This window comes from Malaclemys terrapin, chromosome 1, assembly GCF_027887155.1.
Source record: "Malaclemys terrapin pileata isolate rMalTer1 chromosome 1, rMalTer1.hap1, whole genome shotgun sequence".
Taxonomy (NCBI): domain Eukaryota; kingdom Metazoa; phylum Chordata; order Testudines; family Emydidae; genus Malaclemys; species Malaclemys terrapin.
The window spans coordinates 220,756,622-220,784,163 of NC_071505.1; the positions used below are offsets into that span (position 1 = coordinate 220,756,622).

General features: G+C 42.1%; 1 protein-coding gene across 4 annotated transcripts in view; it reads left to right on the forward strand.

Annotated features, from left to right (window-relative positions):
• ARHGAP6 (Rho GTPase activating protein 6) overlaps positions 1 to 27,542 on the forward strand; it is a 482,928-nt gene that overhangs the window by 390,979 nt on the left and 64,407 nt on the right. For all 4 annotated transcript variants that reach the window (XM_054007865.1, XM_054007871.1, XM_054007885.1 and 1 more), the window contains exon 2: positions 1,222 to 1,381. In XM_054007865.1, the coding sequence (XP_053863840.1) occupies positions 1,222 to 1,381 (160 nt within the window). The remainder of the gene's footprint in view (positions 1 to 1,221; positions 1,382 to 27,542) is intronic.

Genomic DNA, 27,542 nt, shown 5'->3' on the forward strand with positions numbered 1-27,542 from the left:
CCAGAGGACATGCTTCCATGCTGATGACGTTCATTTAAAAAAAAAAGAGTTAATTAAATATGTGACTGAACTCCTTGGGGGAGAATTGTATGTCCCCTGCTCCCGTTTTACCCGCATTCTGCCATATATTTTGTGTTATGGCAGTCTCGGATGATGACCCAACCCATGTTGTTCATTTTAAGAATACTTTCACTGCAGATTTGACAAAATGCAAAGAAGAGATTTCTAAAGAGATTTGTGAGATTTCTAAAGATAGCTACAGCACTCGACCCAAGGTTTAAGAATCTGAAGTGCCTTCCAAAATCTGAGAGGGATGAGGTGTGGAGTATGCTTTCAGAAGTCTTAAAAGAGCAACACTCCAATGCAGAAACTACAGAATCTGAACCTCCAAAAAAGAAAATCAACCTTCTGCTGGTGGCATCTGACTCAGATGATGAAAATGAACACGCATCAGTCTGCACTGGCTTTGGATTGTTATCGAGCAGAACCCGTCATCAGCATGGATGCATGTCCCCTGGAAGATGGTTGAAGCATGAAGGGACATATGAATCTTTAGCGCATCTGGCACATAAATCTCTTGCCACGCCACTACAGCAGTGCCATGAGAACGCCTGTTCTCACTTTCAGGTGACATTGTAAACAAGAAGTGGACAGCATTATCTCCTGCAAATGTAAACAAACTTTTTTGTCTGAGCGATTGGCTGAACAAGAAATAGGACTGAGTGGACTGGCATGCTCTAAATTTTACATGGTTTTATTTTTGAATGAAGTTTTTTGGTACATAATTCTACATTTCATGATAAAGAGATTGCACTACAGTACTTGTATTAGGTGAATTGAAAAGTACTATTTCTTTTGGGTTTTTTACAGTGCAAATACCGTAAAGTGAGCAGTGTACACTCTGTATTCTGTATTGTAATTGAAATCAATATGTTTGAAAATGTAGAAAACATCCAAAAATATTTAAATAAATGGTATTCTATTGTTGTTATTATTGCAATTAATCACGATTAATTTTTTTAATTGCTTGACAGCCTTAGTTTTTTGCATAGATTAATTGATTCTGGGAAAACAAAGATGACATTTCAAAGGTCAGGACTGTCCAAGAAGTGATTTTTTAAGGAAAGGGTCCTGTGTTGTTTTTTACCAATAAAAGAGAAGGGTATGTTTGTTTAAACTGTGCATATGATGCTTCATGTTTTTCCACTTGATTTCCTGTAGGGTGACTTCACGTGGAACAGCATGTCAGGACGCAGTGTTCGGCTGAAGTCAGTTCCCGTTCAAAGCCTTTCGGAGTTGGAGCGTGCCCGGCTACAGGAAGTGGCTTTTTATCAGTTGCAGCAGGACTGTGACCTAGGTTGTCAGATTACTATTCCCAAAGGTAAGGTTCCATCAATTATTTCTATTTAGAATGGTGAAAGTTTAAACATCTGTTTGGTAAACCACAAAACCCCTGTGCATCTAGATCCTCCCTGCACCCAGATCCCCTATTGAGCTGCCCACACCCAGATTGCCCCACACAGAGCCCTCTCAACCCACACCTGGATCCCCCCACACTAAGCCCCTCCACACTTGGATCCTGCTGGGCTGAGTCTGCCTGCCTGCACCTGGTGCATCTGGCACAGAGGGACAGGGCTCTTGTGTGTTTCTGGGACAGGCCCGATCCTTGCACTATGTCAGGGAGCTGCAGAGTGGTCTCCCACTTCTGTGCAGCCAGTGGCCTGTGCTCCCCAGTGCCATGCTGGAGCCTCCACATTTATTTGACAAATAACATTTGCAGAATTTTAAAATATTCAGTGCAGAATTTTTAATTTTTTGGCATAGAATTTTAAATTTTTTGGTGCAGAATGCCCTCAGGAGTAATGCCCATTAGCTCCATCATCCGCCAGCCTGCAGGCTGCAGCACAGGAATGGGGCAAGTGGGCCATGTGGGCAAACAAGCAGGTGCTGTTGGGGTGGTGGGAAGTTGTGGGTGATCGGTGGGTTGGGGGGAGCTGGGCTACCTGGCCTATCAGGGAAGCAGAGCTGCCAAGCGCCTCTTGGCCAGTCTGCCTGTCCTGCCGCAGGGCCTCAGAGCCTGTCTGGGAGGAGTGACAGAGCCAGGCTCTGGCTCCCTGCCCTGGGGAGGGGGAGTGGCCTGCTGGGAGGTGCAGACTGATGGGCTGCACCAACCACTTTGCCACCGTGACAGGGAGCAACACTGCCCCCTATCTCAAGAGTGAGGCTGCACATACCCCCTCCAGCACCCCCCAAATACCACCTCCCAGTACACAAACACTTCTCCTGCATCCCCCAAATACCCCTCCCAGTACATGCACACTCCTGCAGCAACCCCACAAATTGCCCTCTCCAAGTACATTCACCCCCTCCTGCACCCCCCAATACTTCCTCCCAGTACATGCACACCCCTCCAGCACCACCCAAATATCCCCTCCAGCATCCCCCGAACTGTACTCTCCCCTTCAGCTCTTCCCCTCCTCCCCAACTCCCCACCGGCCGACAGTGTCCTTTATTGGGGAACTTGAAACATAGTAACCCTTAGCTGGGTGGGGGGTAATATGCCTACAATAATTTTATTTGACAAAATCAAAATTAATACTCTTTGTAAACTCAAAACAAATTCAAAGCTTAAACAGTTGTCTGAATGTGTTTTAATACTAATATTTCCATCTATTTGATATTTTATCTATGTACTTTCTCAAAGTCTCAGATGTAATTTATTATATCTTTCTTGGAGGTTATTTTTAGGTTAAGCAGTGGTTTGATTTTATTTTTTGTTTAATGCACTAAAAATATAAGCAATAGGCCCTGGGTACATTACACAGCATTGTATGTGTTTGTTGAACAGGGGCACTTGCAGGGTGAAAAATGTTTCTCTGGAGTCTGGACCTTGACTATACCTTGACCAAGAAATTTGGACTTTTTGACAAAAAATAATTGACTATGCCTGCAGTAGACCATCTCTAGTCAGCAAAGCACTTAACATGTGGTAAAAGTTAAACCTGTTCATAAGTGCTTTGGTGAATAGGGATGGGCTTGAACATGTGCTTAACTGTTTTCCTTAACTGGGGCCTTACAGATACCTGAGATGTGGGGGGCAGTGAAGGACCTCCATGGTCTGATTGCCACTGTGGGAAGCAATGACCCTCCATGTCCTGTATGATGAGGGAGAAGGGATGCGGGGGGAGGGGGGGAGAGAAAGCCAAGCATAAAATCACATTAAAGTGCATGAGTGTGAAACATATCTTGAACAGTCTTAAAGTAACCATCATTGGTGCACAGTAATCTACAATTCATGTGAAAAGGAAAATGCAAAAACCAAGAAGCAGCCAATGTGGTTTCATGTGAGATTGACCAAATGTGAAGTTAAAAAAAAACAAACAAACCTGTCATGCAAATAGAGAAGAGAAAGAGAGCTAACCAAGAATATACAAAGACAGTTAAGGCTCGCAGAGTAAACAGTACATCAAGACAGCAACATGATAGCCAAGTGGATTAAGGAGAATAAGAAGGACTTTTACAACTATCAATGGGAATGGAAACACTGGAGTATGTTATGGTAGATGGTAAATTCCTTGGGGGCAGTGACTGTGTAGTCCTGACACAAAGGGGCTCCAAACTTAAAGGAGAATCTGGGAGCTAAAGCAATAGAGATAACACATAATAAATAATGGAGAGAAAGCAAGTCCATTAATACATTAAGAAGATGAAATTGATGCTAATTCTAAAAACTATCTACATATTTATAAAGCACCCATCAGTGTGTAATCTGAGCACAAATGGCTAAACTATTAAAATACTTTTTGTAATTGGTCTTTAACAAGATAAGTAAGGGGGGAATATGTGGACAATTAGGAACTAATGAAGCTTGCATAAATACAGCTGCTGAAAAAACCTCAGCTGAGAGAATCCTGGAAAAATGGAATACTGTACTGTGTACATACTAGCAAATCTGAATGATGTGCATTTGTTTCATTGTTTGTTTAATGTATTGAAAAACACTGAATTTTTTTGTGAAAAGTCATGCAGAATTGGGAAGATTCCTACCAAAAATTACATGTAGTCACAATGTTCAAAACTGAAGAGAGTGTGATTTAGCTGAATTTTAGTAAAACAATTGAAAGTCACATGAAAATCACACAAAGAATTCCAATTGGCTTGGATGTGTGCATTATCACATGGATTGAATGCCAACTGAAGGCCTTAAATGAAGGCTAATGATATATGGCAATATATTGAGTTGGGGGAAGGGCCAAATTGGAGACTATTAGGTTCAGGCCTTAGGGTTTTTTATTTTTATTTTTGTGTTTTTTTTCCCCCTTCTCTTTCTTTCTTTGATCTAGCAAGCTGTAAAGAAGCAATTGATCAAACTAGTTAGCCTGGACTTTTAATTCTAGTGATCTTCCACTTCTACTTTAAACACACACATTTTGGAATGGAAGAAACAATGCAGGGACTTTAATTCTGGAAAACTGCTTGGGCTCTATTTTGCCTCAAAGACACAACTTCATCTTAGAGAGTCCTAGTGGGAGCTCCAGGATCCATTGTACCTGAAGCAGAAACAGCCCCTCCCCAAGCTCTGTGAAAGAGCAGTCACTGTGCCCTTATATAAGAGTGTATGGTGTCAGCTGCCCTCTGGGACCAGCCATCTCTACTGCTGCAGTTTGCTAGGGTAAAAGCATGGCTCTTCACTTCCACTTTGACCTTTCCTTTGCCTCACTGTACTTTGCCCCTCCCAGGGGCATAAAGAAGGAAAGGTCCTGTATGCCCTCTCCACATGCACTTATGCACCACTCAGGGCCAAGCATAAACTTGGCATCTTTGGGTCTGATCCAGTGCCCATTGCAGTCAGTGAGAGTCTTTCCATTGACTTCAGTGGCATTGGATCCGGCTTTTTTTGGAGAAATTGCCATGTGCAAATGGCCCAGAATGAAAAATATTTTGTCTTATACTTTTTCCTCTATGCCATTGATTCTCCCTTAAACTAAATCTATGACATCACAAATAGGAAGTGTTTTGTTTGTAGCGTCTACAAACAATACTGTGGTATGAAAAATAGTTGATGTTTTCACAGAATTGTGTGCAGAGTCAGATGAATAAGTCCCTTGGCTGCCCCCAAATTGCTCAATTATATTTCTTACTGGTAATGTGGCTGCATGCCATAATCACATAGGCAACATAACAGCACAGTAAACATCTCAGTGCAATTAGGCAAATTGTGATATCATCATGATAACAATCCAGTTGATTGTAGTCAGTTTTGAAATTTCGTGTTACAAAATGAAAGAGGCATCCTGGGAGATAAAAACCACCCTCTCTGTGTGTGTATGTGCCGCAAAATAAAAACCATGTATCATACTTTCCATCACATACAGTGTTCCCTCCAATATTCTGGAGATGAACTAATACAACTATTGGCTTGTGGTCTTAAAAGTCAACAGTGGCATAGAAATAGCTTGAATTCCACAATTCTGCCAACAGGGTATCTGCCCCCAGGCGGAGCACAGAGCAAGGGGCTTCACAGTAGAAGCAAAGCACTAGAGCCAGTTCAAGCAGTTCTGGACAGTCCTGTTAGACCATTCAATTGGTGCCACTAGCAGCAATGCCCAAAATTGAGCATGTTACCATCTTCCTTTACCTTTATTTAAAGGAATATGGACAGGACACATTTCTTTTGCTCCTCTAGTCTCTTTCAACACCACTTTTCCAGTTGCACAAAGGAAGTACCATCTACGGTACCTACTGCTACAGCACCACCAAAAGTCCTGAGACTGCTTTTGTAAGGTGTTTGACTTTCTGATTTAAAATATTAGCACTATACAGTATCTGTAGAGCTCATGGTAAATGAATTAAGAACTTGCTAACTGACAGATCTCAAAAAGTTGTTGTCAGGGGGGAATCATAGTGATTCTAGTGGGTGTTTCTAGCTGGGTTCCGCAGGAATCAATAGTCAGTATTTTTATCAAGTAAATCAGTATCTATCTGGAAGTAAATATAAAATCATTGTTGTTTTGTGAATGACACAAAGATGGAAGGAGATATAGAGTGATCTGGATCTCTTGATAAGCTGGGTCTATTCAAATAAAATACGTTTTAATGTAGCCAGGTGCAAAGTTATGCATCTCAGAACAAGGAACACAGGCCATACCTACAGAATGGGGACCATATCCTGGAAAGCTGCAACTCTGAAAAGGCTTAGGAGTCAGAGCAGACAAGCAATTCAACATGAGCTCCCAGTGTGACGCTGTAGCAAAAAAAGCTAATGCGATCCTTGGATGTAGAAACTGGGGAGTAGTGAATAGGAGTCGGGAGGTGATTTTACCTCTGTACACAGCATTGGTGATCCCAATACTGCATACTGTTCTGGTGTCCTTTAAAAACGATAATGAAAAAATGAAGGTGCAAGAGACAGCCACAACAATTATTCAAGGGCTGGAGAAAATGCCTTTCTGTGAAAGACTTAGAGAGCTCAGTCTGTTTAGTTTATATAAAGGAAGATTGAGAGGTGACTTGGTTACAGTCACCACTGAGGAGAGATAATACCACATACTATAAAGCACTCTTTAAATCTAGCAGGAAAAGCAAGAACCAATGGCAGGAAGCAGAAGCCAGATAAATTCAAAATTAGAAATAAGGCAGTGGTTCCCAAACTGGGATTTGTGAACCCCTGGGGGTTCGCCAAATGTTACAGGGGGTTCTCAGGAAAAAATTCCCTAATGGTGGACAGAGCTGTCCCTAGAGATCCCGGGCAGCACAGGGCCAGCAGCCCGGAGTCCCTGGACTTCCAAGAGTGAAGCAGATCAAAGCAAGCCTATCTATCACACTGAGGAGATTTAAACTTCAAGACTCCTGATAAGAAATGGAAAGGGAGGTGGATATTTTTTGCTGTTTTTAAAATTAAATAGGCAGCTAGTCTTGTTTTTAAAATGATTATGAAGAACAAGTTTAAGCTTTGTTGTAACATGCATTGTTTGCATGGACTGCTCAAGACCTGAATGCTTGCGTAGGAGGAACTCTTTGAGTTGGCTTCTTAAATACCTTCATTCTGTTTCACATCTGATACTCCTTGATGAAACATAGGAGCCTTGTCTTATAACAGGCTTATTCAAAGTGATACAAGCTACGAAAGTGAGATCTTGGGAGAGTATTGCCGTTTTCACAATGTAATCTAAATACTGTAATGCTAAATAATAATTAATAATAGTGTGTAATAAGCATGTCATAAAAACAAATTGTGTATTTCCAAGATCACTGCTTTTATAATTTATACTCAGGTAAAGGAGAAAATCCCTGGATATATTAATTTTAAGGGGTGGGGGGTTCATGAGACTTGACATTTTAGTGAAAGGGGTTCACAGGTTGTTAAAGTTTGGGAACTACTGAAATAAGGCATACATTTTTAACAGTAACAGTATGGTGATTAATCATTGGAACAAACTATCAAGGGAATTGGTAGATTCTGCATCCTTTGATGTCAACTGGGTGCCTTTCTGGAAGATATTCTTTAGTCAAACACAACTTATTGATCTCAGTACAGGGGTGTCTTGGTGAAATTTAATGTCCTGTGTTAACCAGGTGGTCAGACTAGACAATTTAATGGTCTTGTCTTATTTAAACTCTGTGAATCTAGAGTGTTGATGGCAGCCAGGACTGACTTCTCCCAATCATCATCTTCAAATTACTATGCAAACTAGATGAATCTGGAGGTTCTTTCATATGAGGGGTTGGGTGGAGTGCCAGAGGGAGGAAATAGAGGTTGTGTCCACAATTGTGTGAAGAGGAAGTTAGGGTAATAGCAGAGGGAAGCTTCCTTTTGAAGAGCAGAGAGGAATTTGCAGCATGCTCAAGGGAGTGCTGCAAAAAGGGATGACACATCCTGATCTCCCTGGGGACAGCTTAAGTGACTATTATCATAGATCTCTTCAGCAGCATGAAACGGCTTGCACTCCTCCACACCACAAAGCCCTGGGACATGATCAGTAAGCATCGCACTAGTATTTCAACCCATCCCTGGTAGGGTGTTTGACAGTCACAGCAGAAAGGCTGAGAATTGAATGAGCATGAAGAGCACGTGTGGCTTTGTCACTTGTAAAGGTGGCCCTTCTGTGTGGGTACTTAGCTGTCTGAGCAGGCTAGTGTGGAGACATTTATACTGCTTTCGTCCATGCTTTACAGTTCTATTTGGCACATTTCACAAGCGGAAAACTCACTTGAGAATAAAACAACGATGCCCACAAAGACTAATGGCTTTTTGTATATTGGTTTCATTTATGATTAGTTTTGACAGTTTGAGGCAGCGTATGATTATTGCATTGAGACTGAAAAATAAGTTCTCTTTTTATATATGCCTAGAGAGTGGTTGTTGCTTTAAATCTGCAGCTGAACATGCGGGTAATACCATGTGCTTTCATAGCAGCACAGCTGAAATGACCTTGCTGAAGGTCTAGGACAATGCCTTTGTCCGAGAAATCTGTAGGTTGTTAGTAAAATATAAGCATATAGCTCATTCTTCTTCTGTGCTCTAAATGAATTTAAAGCTTTATATTGTTATAGGCAATTTTTTCTTCTGATTATTATTATTTGTATTGCAGTAGCACATTGGAGACCCAATAATGGATGAAGGCCCCATTGTGCAATGTACTGTACAAATAAATTACAAAAGAGATAGTCCCAATGCCAAACACTTTACAACCTAAATATAAGAGACAACAGATAGATACAGCCACACAGCTGGGAGAGTACAAGAAAACAATACCAACTAGCACAATAGCCAGTGGCCTAACTTTTGCCCAGGTTTTTGTAAACGTCACAAAAAGGGAGAGGTTTATGGTGGGTGGTGATTTTATTGATGTTTATGGGAGTCCCCCATTCAGTATGGAAATACAACCCCTTAAGTAAAATGTTTGTTTTTTTAAAAACGTATCAGGTTTATCTGAAAAGCACATAGAATTAGTTTTGTAATAACTTGTTTGAAATAGATCTGTTATAGAGGAAACTCATATTCGAGTAAAGCTAGGATTGGGAATAGGAATGTTATTCAGAGATCCTGATATTTCAGGTGATATTTGAACTCCAGATATTACACTGTTACCTCCTTAGACCCTTCTTTCTTGATCACCCATGGGCCATCTTACCTGTGGGCCAGAGAATCCATTCCTTACCTGTGATTTCTGGCTTGTCTTTGCTTTTTTATTTTTGAGGTGGGAGGTGCAGTTCTCAAGAGGTAGCCCACAACCCCTGCCCTCCTTATTGGTTCAACATAGTCTGAGGCTGAGTGACCCGGGCCTTTTCTCCCTGATCTTCAGGGTGATCAGCCCCGAAAGCACCTTTGTCTTTGATGACAGAGGACTGCTTGATGTGGCCATTACACCTCCCATTTGCAGACAGGTTCTGCAGTCCAAGAAACACTAGTAATTTTTTAACTGCTTTACTGGTTCTAGAGCTGAAATGCCCCCTGGACCCTTGTGCACAGTTGTCAGTGAAAAGACTTGTTCACTAAGTGGCTCAGTCTGTAGCTAGGTAAACCCTCAGGTTTCCATAGCAACTTAACACAAGGGCTCATGGTCCTGGCATCCCCAGAGCCACTGAGGTAACATCAGCCTGCTAGATGGGTATAGGCCTCCTGTTGCCCCAAAATCATGGGTAGCTGGAGACCCAGCCACTGGGGGAGGTTAGACCCCGGCCCCTCTCCTCCTGCCCAAAGCCTCTCTCCTCCCCACCCCTTCTTCCCACTCCTTGGCAGAAGCCCAGAGCCCCCCCTCAACGGCCCCCAGCAGCGGGTGGCTGGGTGGCCCCCAGAGGGCCGGGTTGCCAGGCGGTGCAGCAGCAGTGTCCCCAGCCCTGAAGCGCCAGGGTGTGGTCCGAGGGCTGGGTGGGCTGCGTGGCCCCAGCGTCAGCCTCCCCGAGTCCCCGCGGCAGGCCGGCCAGCCCCAGCCCCAGCCAGCCTGGGCCAGGGCAGAGCACTGGGAACTGCAGGAGGGAGCCTGGGGACGGAGCATGAGTGGGGTCATGCCAGTCTGTTTGGGGAGGCACAGGCTCCCTCAGCCTATGTTATCCGCCGCCCATGACAAAAGTCAGCCATACCCAACTGTCACCCAGCTGGTGAGCCTTGGAGGTCAGAGAAGAGAAGGCACCAAAACATATGGAACTAGAGTGACCAGATGTCCCATTTTTCAAGGGGCAGTCCCGTATTTAAGCCCTCCTGCAGGTGTCCCGACTTTTTCTTTAAAAACAGGCAAATTGTCCCGTATATTCTGCCTCATCCACATCAGTACCAGCGGGTCCTGCTGCTGGCCTGAACCCTGCTTGTCAGCCACCCGCCCACGAGTGGGGGGGGGAGGTCCTGTGGCCGACAATAGGGTGGGTGTGCAAGGCTGATCAGCAGGGCCCCGCCCCCCGTTTCAGGCTGGCGCTGGCTGGCTGCGAGCTGGTTATGTGTCGCTCCTCCATATTTCTCCCCCACCCCATCCCCAGTCGGGGGCGTCCCACTCCCACAGCTGTGCAGAGAACCAGCCCCTGGTCGGAGCAATCAGCTCACTAGCAGCCTGGCTGGCAGGCTCCTTCCTTCCCCTCACTGCCTCTGGCTGGCCCAGCGCCCCAGGAAAACCCAAGATCCTCCTGCCCGAGGCCCTGGCCAGGAGGAGCTGAGCCCTGCATGTGCTAAAGTCCCGCACAGCGCTGGCACAGTGAAGCCTCTCGGCCCCTCAGCTAAGCTCTGGAATGGTGGGGGCAAAGTGATTTGCAGCCTGTTCACGCCCCAAACCTGGAGGCTCCACAACAACCCGCGGGGCAGGGGCTTAGCACCTTCTTCACCTGCCCCCACTCCTGCCCTGGATTCTGCCCCCAGGGAGTGTGGGGCTGCTGCCATCCCTAGGCACCCTCCCCCGCTGAGCCACCTCTCTGGCTGGGCTCCGAGGCAGCTGAAGCTCTTGCAGTCAGTTGCCCTGATGCCCTGCTGCACAATGCATCGTTAGGGCTTAACCCCTTCCTGCCCATGCTGTAGCCGGGGAACAGAAGGAGACTGGGTTATGTCGATGGCCAGCAGCAGTCTGGAGTTGTTAGCTGCCTTCCGACACTGTGCAGGCAGGAAGGGACAAGCTGCTTCCAGCCACGAGGGAATGGAGAGGGGAGTAGAGAAGAAGAGATGAGCTCTGCAAAGACACAGGCCAGGTCATCTCCACCCCTGCTCCCCTGCGGCTGGAAGCAGCTCCTGTCCCTTCCCTCCCGCACAGTGCCAAAAAGCTGCAGCTGGCCACAGTCTGGTGTGAACCCTGGCAGAAATCTGGGAGGAGGGGCATGTGACCCTGCGTCCCCCCCCTCCGCCCCTCCACGTGTTGCCTTGAGAAGACGCGGCGCCACGTACCAGGAGAGGCAGGTCTGTCCCGGGGGCCCAGCCAGGCATGGAGGGCGGAGACCACTGGGCAGGAAAAGTTGGCTCGGTCAGTCATCCCCTTTTGTGAAAGAGGTATACGAGAGTGTATGTGTGTCACCTCTCCCCTGGTGTGTGTGGGAGAGTAGGGGTGTGTGTGTCACCCCTCCCTGTGTGAACCCTAAAGCCTTAAAGATAAGAAGGTAAATAAAAAGAATCCAACTACACAGTATTTCTTTTTAACAGGGGCTCAGTCAACTTGATGTTAATTTGAATGTTTGTACTGCATAGTTCTGACTGATTGCTGTTGAACTCGCTTGAATACGAGTAATTTTACCTGTATTCAGTATAGGGAAATATGGTCACCATACATGGAACCAATTTGCTGGCCACCAAGCAAAACCCCTAGAAGATTTTAAGGTAATGAAGGTTTCCAGGGCTAGTGGGTAAGGAGGATCCTCAAGTCTGGGATAGGGGAAAGAGTCCCCAATAGGAGTTTGAGAGAAGTGAATGGATAAACCAGCTACTGACCCCTGATTTTTTCTGATTGTTTGGGAACATACATTTACCTTGAACAGTCCAAAATTTGGGTCAGCTAGAGAAATGTGTTTTTTGGGTGGCACATGCTCAGTTAATCTTGTGTCAGTGTTTTCATTAAACACCTTCTTTTAAATGCAGAGGCATTTATAAAATGCATTCTGGCCCAAAACACCTGGAACACAGGATATCTACCTGAGAACAGTTTTGTTTTTGTGCACTATGTAATATTTCAAGGACTAGATTCACCCAGTTTAGAGGTTATAAAAATAAAAAAGACCTTCAGAAGATTATTATTTCAAATGCATTGTTATTTATTATTATTAACAACCCAATATCATTCTAAGATTATGAGCCAATGAAAATTATTATTATATAATTATGTGGAGATTTCCTTTTTACAAGGGAAGCATTACAGCAAATGTTTTGGGCCCGGTCTTCAAACAAATCAAGTATTTAGGTATTTAATTCCACCTTTTTGCACCAATCTGATCACTCAACTATCACTCAAATATCATAGAATCATAGAATATCAGGGTTGGAAGGGACCTCAGGCGGTCATCTAGTCCAACCCCCTGCTCAAAGCAGGACCAATTCCCAACTAAAATATGAGATTGATATACCCAATTTTTAATTTTGAGCCCTATATGGTAGCCCAATATTTGGATTTCTTCTATACCTGAATGCAACAGGTTGGGTTTAAGACCAGAATGTCAGTCTCAGCAATGAATATTCTTGCTTCTGTTGGCTTGTGTCAGAACCTTCATGTTATTTATGTAGTGTTTGTGTTTTAACATGCACCGCTTTCCAAAGTAAATTTACATTATACTTATAGTACCATATGCTTACTTTGTACTTGTGGGTTCATTTCAGTGTATCTTAAATGGGCTGGGGGAAAATGCAAGAATAGTACCAATGTGAGCTGTAAAATTTTCTTATGCTTCCAAAATTTGACTGCAAACTATCTGTCAATATCATCAAGATGACAAAAAAGATGAACTGTCTCAAACAATATATTTTTGCAGTATCACCACTGCATAGAATAAGTATGTTTATCAACATAATTAATTATGTACTTGATCAAAAATTAGTGCAGCATATGATAGCTTCAGTAATTACAGCAAATAATATCAGGTTTTTGAGCACATTTCTCGTTATACTGTAGTAGTATACCATGGGGATTGGGAAGCAAGCCTGATTGCTAATGGAAATTCACCATATTTGATGTTTTGAGTAATGCCTACAAAAATATAGTTTGCAGATTACCGAATTAATCATCATTAAAATTAATCTTGACTTAATGAAAGCATCTAAAGTTGCCTTGGAGATCTAAGGAAAAAAATCTCTGCATTTCAGAGAAGGAGACTGTAGCGTACCCTGCTCTTGTATGTGCAGCTGCACATGGCTGAGTAGCTTGTAAATTAAACAAACCTGATTCTGCATGCATGTTTGGTAACCGATTTCACAAGCTATGAGGTGCTGCATCTCTGCTCACAGAAAATCAGTACTATGGAGTCCTATAGAACTTTTTAATTAGGATGGAATTAGGCAGCGATGAAGTGATTGAGTATTTTAGGTTGCTTTGAATCAAAGGCACTATAAGAATAAAACATAAATTTTGAAACAAGACCCTGTCATTAAAATGGAGCAAAGGTAGATTGTTTAGCTTTCAGAACTTTTATTGTGCGGTGCTTCATTTTGTATCCAGCATGTTTCTGTTCAGCTATGAATAGAAATGGGAATCCAGAATTATGTGTTCTCTGCTTTTTGTTTATTTTGGCCGGGAGTAGATTTTTGAACCAGTTTTTTGTTTACATTGCTGTTCATTGTATTTCATTACACATTTTCCTTAACATGAGAGTGACCATGATTTTTATCTCAGCTTGCATTTTTGTAAGTGCTCCAACTTGGTCATTGTGTTCTAATCATTGACTGTGGTATTGTGTATTTTTAAAATATTAAAACAGTGGAAGCATCTAAGTAAACTGTACTCTGAAATTTGTAGTTACAGAGATTGATAACAGCTTTAAAGACATTAATGCATGTATGCTAGCATAACCAATGCACTGTAAATGCAGATGCTTATGACCACCTTTTCATCAATGCTACGATCTGCCCCTGTTTGTATCCTATAAAAATATCTGCACTACGGTCCTGTAAGTCCTTGTGCAGAGCATAAGCAAGTGTTAATGGAAGCTATGCATGGAGACAAAAGACTAAGAACTAGGCATAATCCTCCACATTTAGCTCACATCTGCTCCTCACCTGTCAGACTTGTGAACAGAGCTGGTACGGAATTTTCCATCAGTATTATTTTTAATAGAAAATTGAATTCTCCAGGGGAAAATTTAAATTCTGATGAAAAATTTTGATTTTTTTTTCAGTCCTTTAGGTTTTCCTGACAGCTGCTCACCTGGAAGGCTATGGTCAGCTTTCCTTTTTGCCTTTAGGGAGGGAGAAAAATTGACAGGTGGACAATTGGGAAGTTGCAGCCATGCTTGAGGGGAGGCAGGGAGGATGAGTGCCCCGGCTGGCCACATGTCCAGCTGCCTTTCTGGCAATTGGTCTGGGGAGACAGAGAGAGCCTGGGCTTTCAGCTTCTGGCAGCCTGCCTGAAAGGCTGTGAATTTTACTTTCTGCTAACAGTGAAATTAACAAGAGCCCTTCAGACAGGCCGGCATGCTAAAAATTCAGTTTTGGTTCTGAAGTATCAGAGGGGTAGCCGTGTTAGTCTGAATCTGTAAAAAGCAACAGAGGGTCCCGTGGCACCTTTAAGACTAACAGAAGTATTGGGAGCATAAGCTTTCGTGGGTAAGAACCACACTTCTTCAGATGCAAGAGAAGAACAGATTCAAGAGAAGAATCTTCTCTTGCATCTGAAGAAGTGAGGTTCTTACCCACGAAAGCTTATGCTCCCAATACTTCTGTTAGTCTTAAAGGTGCCACGGGACCCTCTGTTGCTTTTTACAGTTTTGGTTCTGCTAAGTTGGAATTTTCCTGGAAATTCCTTCCTTTGAAAACTTAGATTTCCATTTTCCAGCCAGCTCTACTTGCTAATGTGCAGGGCTTTAAAGGCAGGATGGGGAGCATGGGCTTGTCTGAGGAGATATGGGCATCATTATCTTCATAAGGCTAACGAGGTGTTTAGCTACATGCTAAAGTCTTACTCCCACTACTAGGCAGATCTAGCTCGAAGGCTGGACAGCAGCACTGTCTGCCGTGCTCATCATATTGACTTCCCCAGCTCTCCCTGTCCCACTAATCACTTTTTAACCTTGTGTTTATGCAAGCAACACTTTTCCCAGCACTGTACAGGGTCAAGCCCTCAGGCCTTAGAGACGGACTCAGCATTTTAGATCCAAAGCTCTTTCTGTTTATCTATTCACAATGAGAAATGTCTTCTGCCTCATAACCTGAAGGGGAATCTTTGTCTTTCTAATTATTATCTATTATTTGTGTTGTGGTATTGCCTAGGAGCACCAGTCATCGACCAGGACTGTATTGTAGTAGGCACCGTACAAATGTAGAATGGATAGAGGTGTCAGAGGGCCTTGTTGACAGGGTCATGAGAACATTCATGTAGATGATAAAACAGGACATCCTGTGAGAGTGGGACTGCCAGCTTTCAAAAATGACTTTTATGAACTATTTCTACCTCACAGAGTGCATGCTACTGCAGGAAGAGATCTTTCTGATGCTCCAAATATACATGTAGATAGATGTATGATGATCCAAGTTTCCATACAAAAGGTTTATTTGCCATCTTGTGAAACCTAATTACATGAGATTATATCATGATCATGAGGCAAGGGGAATTCTGGATCTGCCTATTGTTCATTTAGAGGTTGGATTTTGTGGGGTAGTGCTCACGTACATCCTAATCCTGTAAAGTGATCCCTGCACACCAACCTTTTATAACTGCTTGGAGCCCACTGACTTGAGAAATTGTCTCTTGCGATAAACACGGGAAATCCTCTCCAGCATCATTCCTTAATAATGCCCTTAAGGTAGATTTTCTACATCTACATTTTATACAAGGTAACAAAAATAAATTTAGTATTTCGTTATTAGAATTTTACACGAGAATCTCAACGTTCATTTAAAAAAAAAATTTCTGTGGCTGTGGAGAAAAGCTTGAAAACATGAATTGAATGCATCCGAATGGCAGAAGGCAAATTACAAGGATTCCAAAGTATGGTTTGTGGATTTTTATTTCTTTTTTAAGTCATGATTTGTGATTTTTTAAAGCTTTAGTGTTGGCCATACAGCAGATGAGAGATCTATGTTTCTTCATTCCCTGTCTTCCAAGACTTAGGCGGTCGAGGAAATGTCTTTTGTTTTTGATGTAGGCCTGATCCTGCAAAAATGTGCACACATGCTTGTATTTACATGCTGTATGTCAATAGTCAATGACACTACTCGTGCATAATGTTAACAGTCTGAGAAAGGACTGAGATCATAGACATGTTAATCTCTGTGGACTCAGTCCTTGCAAAGTGATCCATATAGGTGTGTGGTGATTTTTGTAGTGACCTTCTTATTCAATTACTATAGTTTGTTATAGTTCTCTTCTTTATCTTCAAAGCCAAAGAATAAAACAAAAATAAACATACTACACATGGGAGACCTGTGAAGTTGTATTAATAACACTGGCATCTCCATCTATAGAAGCATTTTGACTACTCTTCTACATATTCTACTTTACTGATTGCCAAAGTCTCCCGCTTTGAAGTGCATATTATGTTGTGTAATTTAGCTGAAATACCAATTTCATTTCTATAACCTTTATATGTGACTTCTAAACATCTGTCTTAAGTACATAAATTAGATATTCCTGGAGAGGATTTCTCTTGCATCCCTTGTATATGAGTAATTTCTGAAGTTTCTTCATTGGATAGTTTTAGCGGAGGAGCTTTAGTTAGTGCCATAAGTCTGAATCCAGTCTGTAAATGCTGATTAGCGAAGATAAGATGACTGCAGATGGATTTATTTATTGAAAAGATCTGGTAGAAGAGAGAGCTTTTTTCCTTTATATTTTTGAATTATGTATGTCAGTGACATTTTCTGTGAAGTAACCTTTTCAGGATTATCAAACTAAACAAAAATTAACATTACCTCTGTGCCATCATTTTTGCAACAATCATTTTAGTACTATAAAGTGAAAGTACAGTTGAAAGCCTCAAGATAAAAATGGCCCACAGCAATTCCAATAGCAAATGCACTGGGATTTGGAAGCTCTCATGAGGTGTGTGTGATCCATATACAGATTTCTATATATCAAAAAATGCCCCATAAGAGATAATTATAAGAGATACACCTCTACAGTAATATAATGCTGTCCTCAGGAGCCAAAAAATCTTACTGCATTATAGGTGAAACTGCGTTATATCGAACTTGCTTTGATCCACCGGAGCGCGCAGCCCAGCCCCCCTGGAGCGCTGCTTTACCGCATTATATTCGAATTCGTGTTATATTGGGTCGTGTTATATTGGGGTAAAGGTGTAATGAGAGTATTGTAAGCAAGACACGAGAAATAAGTCTTCCGCTCTACTCTGCGTTGATTAGGCCTCAACTGGAGTATTGTGTCCAGTTCTGGGCACCACATTTCAGGAAAGATGTGGACAAATTGGAGAAAGTCCAGAGAAGAGCAACAAAAATGATCAATGGTCTAGAAAACATGACCTATGAGGGAAGATTGAAAAAATTGGGTTTGTTTAGTCTGGAGAAGAGAAGACTGAGAGGGGCCCTGATAACAGTTTTCAAGTACATAAAAGGTTGTTAAAAGGAGGAGGGAGAAAAATTGTTCTTCTTAACCTCTGAGGATAGGACAAGAAGCAATTGGCTTAAATTGCAGCAGGGGCGGTTTAGGTTGGTCATTAGGAAAAACTTCCTAACTGTCAGAGTGGTTAAGCACTGTAATAAATTGTCTAGGGAGGTTGTGGAATCTCCATCATTGGGGATTTTTAAGAGCAGGTTGGAGTGCAGGGGACTGGACTAGATGACCTCTCGAGGTCCCTTCCAGTTCTATGATTCTATAATGCCTGTGCATTATTTAATATGATAGATGCTATGGATGACTGAAATGAAATGCTGATAAAAAGAATAAATGTCAACAGGCGTCCATAAGAATATTATCTAAATTGCTAGGGTTTGTAATGTGTCCCCAGACCTGTGTACAGAAGGGGTCTTCTGTACATGACTCCCCCTTGCCTGCAGCAAATGCTACCATCTCATTGGACCCCATGCCCAAGGGAGCTCTGAAGGAATCTGTACCTAGGGAAGGAATAGGGTGGGTTTTGTGGGATGTACATCAGACCAGCAGGGAACGAGCCTGACGCTGCATTATCTTTCCTGTAGAGCTCTTTCTTTAAGGGTAGATTCCAAAAGAAACAGCAGATGAGGAGTCTCTGTCAGTGAAACTCTGCAGCCACAGGTAGGGGGAAAAGGGAGGATTGGAACTGCTCTTGGAGGCAGACAATCTCTAACCTCTGGCAGATCCCCCAAGATCCAGAGAGTTTGGAGACTCTCTGACAGCAAACCCTGTTCATGAAGAGAAGAATTTGAGGAAAATCTGCAAGGGAAACCTCATGGAGTTTTCCTCTCCACCTGAACCCCTGCTGTGGGATTTTCCAAGGGAGAGGGCGAACTGTATTCAGATCAGCCTCATTCTAGAAGCCACAAAACTGAAAGAAACTTGGAGACATAATAAGTGTTTTCATCAGTTCAGTATATTTTAAGTACCTTCTTATGATCAAACTGAGAGTCACTTTAAACACTGCTTTCATTTATATTTTAATATAATTTCTAGTCACGATAGGATTTGTAAAACTTTTTTTATTATTATTATTCAGTCAGTGCCAGCCAGCAGACAATTAGAAGTTTTAGTTTTTGTTTATAATAAGCTGAGAACTGTTTTAGAGTTGTAATTTGTATTCCTCTTAAATCCATCTGGAGCAGCAAGGCTCCTCCTTATTGTGAACACAAATGAAATATTTCTTGTACGGCAATTTGTCTTGATGCAGTACTGTACACAGCTTTGACATTTCATATTACCGGTTATGAGAGCACTGCAAACACAAGATGGTGTTCTATCTCTCCTTGGGTTTTATACTGCCACTGATCACCGTAGTATTTGAATGCCTTCCACTTAAAATTAATGGCAATAGGGAAGTCCCTAATGTGTTATGGACTCTTCGGGACAGGAACTTTGTCCACCTTTGAGTCTGGAAAATTCCTAGCATACTTTGGACACTCCTCCAATCTAAAAATAATAATTCTGTGACTATAGTCTTACTCTTGTTTCGTCAATTACTTTACACTGTGACCCTGTCAATTCACAACATTAGTCCCACTATTTCCCTCAGTTACAAAAGTTAAAAAGTCTGTTAAGGCTGATTCCCCACTTTGGCACTTCGAGTGCAGAACCTGGGGGCCTGCAAGGATTCTAAAAATTAATATTGGCCACTCCAGGCTTGTATTAAACTTCCAAGGTTACAGCTTTTCTCTGACCTTGGATGGGTAAATGCTACCACCACCCAAGTGCAAAACCCCTTTGAGGACCTGGGAAGGTGCACTTGGGAATTCCTTCCTGTGGGGTACCCTGAAGCCCTTTCACCTCCACTCTGCAGAAGAGCTGAGAAGAAAAACAAAGGAAATCAGCTGTTGCCACCAGCTAATTAAACAACATGTGCACAAACCTCTTAGCACACAAAAATCCAATCCTGTTCTTAAAAAAGGTAAATTTTATTAGAAACAAAAAGAAAGAAAATACATCTGGAAACTCAGGCTATTGCTAGATTTAAAAAAAAAAAAAACTTTCAAGAATTAAGGATCAAAAATAACATTCTTGAGGTCCAGTATAAAGGTTACAAGCAAAACAAAAGCATTTGGGCTTAGTACAGAGGAGTCCACAAACCATAAAGAAATAAAAAGAGATAAACCTAGTCGTGTCTCCCTAGATATTTCCTGATCTACTTACATATCTGGGATTTCACTTGAGTAGTTTCTAGGTATGATACCAATAACACTGCTCTACAGCCAAAATGCTTCTGAAATAAATGTAGTCAAACTTTACTAATTCTGGGTCACTGAGAACGAAAATGATGCTTAAAATTGTTGATTGGCTCTAGTTTTCAAGATATGCTATTGGGTCAGTATATACGACCCTTGACTTGGGAATGGCGGAGGATAAGTGAGTTATAAAGGGAAGGGATCTCAATTTAAACCAGAAATGACTAAAATACGTCTTTGACTGGATCTATGAATAAATCTATGACTGGGTTTGGACAGTACTTGCTTTTTAGGCAAAACAATGAGTGATGCAATCTGAAGCTGGTATTGCGTCATACATGATATGAATTGCATCATGTTATCCCTAGAAGTCACGGATGATGCAATCATAATGAAGCTTACATCACTCTGCTGAACAAATTGCCCTATATCAGCTCTAGAAATCATACAGTGTCGTGCTCTCTTATTTGTCAGTGTTTGATTTTGCAAAGGGACACATTTCTGTTTAGCCAAAGTGAGCACAGATGCCTCGTACTTGTGTGAACAGTGCAGATACCTTCCGCTATGTTTGTGGTGAAGTGACTTTTGCATCACAAAAGCGCAGTATAACCACTATAGTTAAGAAAGCCTATCATCTTTATTTTGGCTGCAAAATTGGAGATCAGGACAAGAGGTGGGCCCCACACATATGCTGCAACACTTGTGCAACAAATCTTCACCAGTGGTTGAACAGGAAAGGGAAATCTATGCCTTTTGCAGTGCCAATGATTTGGAGAAAGCCAACAGATCATACCAGCAATTGTTACTTCTGCATGGTGCCTCCAGTTGGGAAAGGTGTGTCAAAGAAGAAAAAGTGGACTGTGCATTATCCAAACATTCCATCAGCTATACGCCCAGTACCCCACGGAGAAGGACTGCCGGTTCCTGATGCACCAGAATCATTCTCCCTTGAGTCAGACGAGGAAGAGGATGAAACTTCTGGTCCTGAACCATCAATGTCACAGGACCCACATTTTCTCCCATCCTCCTCCTCTGAACCACACCTCATAACACAAGGTGAACTGAATGACCTTGTCAGGGATTTGGAACTCCCCAAGAGTAAGGCAGAGCTGTTGGGCTCCAGACTACAGCAGTGGAATCTCCTGGCAGGTGATGTTAGGGTTTCCATGTTCCATGACCGTCAAAAGGATCTTTTCCCATTCTTCTTCGTGGAAGGTGATCTTGTAGCCTGCAACAACATTGATGGTGTGATGGCAGCCCTCAACATCGTTCACGATCCAGATGAGTGGAGACTGTTCATTGATTCATCGAAGACTAGTCTTAAAGCTGTTTTACTGCATAATGGCAATGTTTTGCCATCAATTCCAGTTGGTCATGCAGTCCATATGAAGGAAACCTATGACAAAATGAAACAACTTTTGAGGTGCATAAACTATGACCAACATCAGTGGCAGCTTTGTGGCAATTTGAAGGTTGTTGCTCTCTTGCTTGTTCTGCAGACTGGATACACAAAGTACTGCTGTTTTCTCTGCGAATGGGATAGTCGTGCAAGAGATTCCCACTACATCAAGAAAGATTGGCCACTCCGACAGTCATTGGAGCCTGGGAGGAAAAGTGTTCAGCATCCACCACTTGTTGAATCAAGGAAGATTTTGTTACCACCCTTACACATCAAGCTGGGTCTGATGAAGAACTTTGTCAAGGCCATTGACAAAACACAAGCAGCTTTCAAGTACCTCCGTGGAAAATTTCCAAGGTTAAGTGAAGGTAAGATAAAGGAGGGTGTCTTTGTTGGTCCTCAGATTCGTGATCTTCTTCGAGATGATGCATTTGACCATGCACTGCGTGGCAAGGAAAAGACGGCATGGAAAGCCTTCCAGTTAGTGGCAATAAATTTTCTCGGAAACAACAAGGCAGACAACTACAGGTTGTTGGTGGAAAACCTCCTCAAGGCATACAAAAGCCTTGGTTGCAACATGTCACTAAAGATACATTTTTTGCACTCTCATCTAGATTTTTCCACTGAACTGCGGAGCAGTGAGTGACGAGCACGGCGAGCGATTTCACCAGGACATTGCAACAATGGAGAAACGCTATCAGGGCAAATGGAGCCCATCAATGCTTGCAGACTATTGCTGGACAGTGGCAAGAGATGCTTCATTTAATGAATACAAGAGACAAGCCAAGAAGCGCCGAGTAGACACTGAATAGGACTAAACTATGTACATAATAGTTTATTGCCTTTTGTTTCATAATACATTTTATTTATATAACCCTTTTGCTGATTTTTAAAGTGTTACATAAACAGGACAGGTGAAATATTATCATGTAAAGCAACCATAAACACATGAAAAGACCTAGGTTTACAATTTATGATTAAAACTCTACTATCTACACAATATACATAGACATAAAATGTAAAAACTTAAATATCTTAGAAACAGTAGCCAATCAGTTGTTTTAATTGTCATATTTGAATTCAGCACATCAAAATACATAATAAATAGCACATTTTATCTCTGAAGCAGACGACTTCTCAAAAATTGTAGACCAGTGTAATTTTTCAGACCTGGCCCCAAGTTTCTTACAGCATAACTGCAGCCCTGTCTGCCTCTCTCCGAGAACAACCACAGACAAACAAAAGGGGAGTCTTGTTTCAATTTTAAAAAGTTCTAGCCTTCCCTTTGGCTCTTTTGGCCAGATGCCCACTCACTTCTTTTAACCCTTTACAGGTAAAGCAAGTAGAGAACAGCTACTCAGAGGGATTTTATAGCTAACTGGCTGGCTGGGTCCATAAAAGGGAGCTATTTGGAAAATTGTTTTATTTCCTCCAGGGAAATCCTCCCTAGGAGGGCCATACATGATTCGACGGGATTTAAACTCTGCCTCACATATAGACAGGCGGATCCTGGTCAGCGGCGGACACACTAAGTGCAAGTGCATGTACTCCAGTCTGAGGCTCTGTAGCACCTTGGTGCAACACTCTCCTAGATGTTAGGGAAACTCAAGATTTTCCCCCCCAGCAACAATAGGAAACATTTGAGCATCTGGAGGTGAGGGCAGATAAAAGCTACCCCTCAGACTACCATATCATCCTCATCACTGCATGAGGTCTCCTCTTCCGTCTATGGCTGATGGATTTTCGGCAGTTTGAAAAGCTGTCAGCCCTAGATGGAAGAGGAGGCCTCATGCAGTGATGAGGATGATATGGTAGAGGATGTCAAAGAATCTCAGCAAACTGTTGGACCGTCTTTACTTTGTGACACCATCCAAAGTTACCCTTCCTATCAATGAGGCTCTGATGAAACCTGCGAAAACCATTTGGCTAGCCTGGTCCACCGTAACTTCTAAATGTAAGAGAGCCAATGAAATATATTATGGTCCCACCACGGATTCTGACTTCCTATTTTCTCACCCTCCACCCAACTCTCTGGTAGTTGAGGCAGTGAACAAACAGGGAAAACAACAATGATATAAGTCGACTCCAAATGACAGACACCAGAAGTGCCTAGATCTTCTACAGAGAAAATCTTACTCATCGGCAACCCTACAATTCCACATCGTGAATTACTAGGCACTGATGGCCAAATATAACTTTACAAATTATGCAAAATTTGGTTCTTTTATTAAACACCTCCCTCCAGACCAAAAGGAGCAATTTCAAGCTAGCATTGCTGAGGGACAGTTTTCAACAGAACATGTGAAAGATCGTAGCAAAAGGCATTAAATACAGTTATCTGCTTAACAGCTATTCTACAGTGTAAAAGGAAAGTTTGAAAGTGTGCCAGGTTAATAGGCACAGAGGAGGGGGACTAGACTCAACACAAAATAAACATAGAACAATGTAGGCCAAAAGGGTGTGCAGAATGTAAGTTGGCCACGCAACGAGTTCAGGTTCTGAGGTTCTGTTGGTGGAGGGAAGAAGGAGGAACAGCCTGGGGACAGCTGAGGCTCAGAGTTTCGATTTTTTTTTAATGGCTTTATGCCCCACATCCCAAAAATTTTAGCCCATGGCCTTCTAGATGAAAATATTCACCTTCCATCTGTGTTACAGCTGGCAGAGCTTTGAAAGCTACTACATGGGGACTTTGCATTTCAACAGTATTAATCTAAATAAACATTGCAAGGAGGATTTATTAAAGTGCAGTTAAGGTCAGAAAAATGACTACGTAAAAATTGCACCATTTTACTCATCAGATTAGATCCATGTGTGTAGCCAGAAGCAAATCTGCTTTTTTTTTTTTTAGTTACCAATAGAAAAGTTTCTCGCTCCAAACACAGTACAACTATGGAAAAGTGTGGCAGTCTCTATTCTCTTTCATGCATTGTCAACAGGATTGTTAATTAACTTTTGATTTCAGAATCTTTATTCTAGGTGATGATCCACAAATCACAAGACTTTTGGTCCCTGGCTGGGTATTCAGGGCTGGCATATGGAGACAGAATAATTTTTAATGAGCAAATTTGGTATGGAAATCCATAAGACAACAAACTTGCTTCATGAAACCATCTATAGTCATTTTTCAGAATAGGACTGCACTACAAGTAAATTCACCTTATTTTTTTTACAAACAAATGTACTTGTTTAGTAATATTCCATTAAATGAAAATTACCATGCTTACAGCTCCTATAGAGAAATATTAAATTGAGTTTCCATGTTTTTAAAATCACATATCCTTCAATTACAGATTTATCATCTTCTTCTGTTTTGAATAAGCCGTGGGGTATGATATTTATCTCCCAGATAAGTCCCCTCCACACTGAATGAAAGTAACCCTTTGTTGTAGAACAGATCCTGTTTTCTTCCATAAATGGACAAGAAACACACGTCTTATAGAAAAAGAAAGATGCCAAATAAATGAGTTTATTTCTTCACTCAGTAACCCCATGAGGGACAGAGAATATTTCCTTTGTTGAAAACAGCTAAGAATTAAAATAAGCGAAAGGCTCTGTAAGACTCTGTGTGCATAAAAGAAAAATGCACCTCTTCCTTTTCTGCAAGTTTCTTTGCATGTGACCTACTGAGAAAGACTTGTCATATAGCTTATTCATACAGACCTTGCATAAGAATAATAGGAGTGGTAGGATCATATTCTTGTTTTAGAATTGCTTGAAACTTATTATGATGGGAATAATTCCATCATATCATACAATAGTAGTGAGTTTGTTTTCTCAGTAACATGACATGGCAGGCACTAATGCTGTTATCATTTTACTGTATATTATTTTAATTTAAAATTAATTTCATATCATGGAGGGCTGTGCTAAGGCTGAATAGTATAATGACCTAAACTCCAGATAGCCAAGCACTCCTGGACTTTAACCCCAGCTACACTACTGACTTGCTGGATGATCTTGGGCAAGTCACTTCAGGCTTGGTTGTGATATCCTTCCTCACACTGAGTAATATCTGTAGTAGGAAGAGAGCCTAAGACATAAGCCCTTGTATTAGAGGCCTGGTATGAGGCAGGACCTGGTGGTTGGTGAGGATCTAGATTGTTGAGTCGGGCTGTAGCGCGTTCTTTCCTCCTTTCCCATTTCTCCATTTCCTGTTCTCTTTATTGGGTCTCAAAATGTTGGGATCCTTTCCTCGAGATCCTTCTCCATTTTTGTTGGATGAAGGCTTGGGTTTCCTATGAGTTTATGTCAATGTGCACTTCTTTGAGGGTTCTTTGAAGTGCTTTTTTTGCCTTCTCCTCATCCACTGGCCTTGACTCAGTTGTGAGAACATGACATGCTTCAAGAGCCAGTTGTTTGGCATTCAGAGAACATGACCAGCCCAACATAGCTTCAATGTAGGAGGTTTTGGCTTGGGACAAAATGCTGAGGTTGGTGCGTTGGTCATCTCTCTTAATTTGGAAGATATAGTGGAGGCACCATTGATGGTGGTTTGGAGCTTGTTGGTGGAGCACTTTAGTTTTGTTAAGTATCAGAGGGGTAGCCGTGTTAGTCTGTATCCACAAAAACGACGGGGAGTCCGGTGAGACCTTAAAGACTAATGTAGAACTGATAAATGAAATTGTTTTTAATTGTTCACTTTATTAATGTAACTTCATAAGTAAAGTTTTATGAATGAAACAACATTCATTCATAAACCAGTTACCCCAATATCTGGCTAATTGACAATTAAGATGCTTGTTAAGATCCATAGCTGTTCAGCCAGTTGCTCTTGTAAATTTCACTGTCAATCCAATTTCTGCTTAAATCACTAAGACTTGCACTATTTCAGTATTGTAACTTCTGTTCACCATTCATTACACTTGACTACATTGTAACTTCTGTTCACTGCCATCCACTACACTTGTCTATATTGTAACTTCTGTTCACTGTTTGCCATATTGTAATTCAAACCCCATTTTAAAATGCTTACTCCATTTTGTAAGTGTTTGCTGCAACCTTCATTTTTGCAAACCTGCTGTAATCTTATTAGTTTAGTTTAGATGTCTGAATGAGGTATGTATGGATGATGGAATCAACCTCCAGCCCCAGCCTGTCCTGATGAAATAGAGCTCAAACACCAACGGCTGAAGATGCAGACAAGAGCCCTAACAAAGTAAGAAGAGTCCACCCCAAAAAGAGAAGAACAAAGCCAAGTCCCAGGCTGAAAGTCACATCTGCAATTGATGGGTGATCAATCACCAAACCCAGAGGCAGGGTGACACAGCAAGACCTATAGACTCTGGTTTCAAACTAAACCCTACAAAAAGGATGGGTGAGATGGAAGACTTTGAAGGGTAACATTCTGCTGCCAACATGGAAGGGCATCGGTGCATGCCCAACAGAGACCCAGCCCTTCCTTGTGCCCGGCTTTCCTGGCCAGTTAACTGCCACAAGCTACGAACCCAAGCTGCAAAATCAAGCCACGAACTCAAGCTCATTGTGATTCTGGAAGGATTTCCTCAGCAATGGGGAACTGTCAGTTGAGGAGAATTTTGGCAAGGATCTTTCCGGAGGTGGACAACGAGGTGATTCCTCTATAATTTCCACAGTCTGATTTGTCTCCTTTCTTGAAGATGGTCACAATCATGGTATCCCTAAAGTTGGCTGGGATTGCTTCTAAATTCCAGATCTTGAGGATTAGGGCATGAAGCTGACGAGCCAGTTCTTCTCCTTTGAAGATTTTGGCAGGGATTCTGTCAGCTCCAGATGCCTTTCATCTGTTTGATGGCTTTCTTTATCTTGTTCCGTGCTGATGGGGTTCTAAGGTTCTACTTGATAGGATGTTGAGGGATTAAATCGAAGATGTTTTCATCAACATTGGAGTTACAATTCAGGAGGTCTTCAAAGTGTTCCTTCCATCGTGAATTGATTGATTTTGTTGTCCTTGAAAATGTTGGCTCTATCCCTGGATCGAAGGAGAGTTAGCCCTTGGGTGCAGGGTCTGTAGAGGGTTTTGGTAGCATTGAAGAATCCACGCATATCATGGGTGTGGGCGAGTTGTTGGATCTCCTTCACTTTGTTCTCCCACCACTTGTTCTTCATTTTACTGGTTTTCCTTTATGTCCACCATCAACTCAAAGCTGAGGTTCAAAGGAAAGGAATGGACTGATGACCAATCCTACCAGATGAGTATCTTTCTCCTGGTATTCTAAGGCTTCTTTCTGTTCTCCAAGGATGCACTCTGCT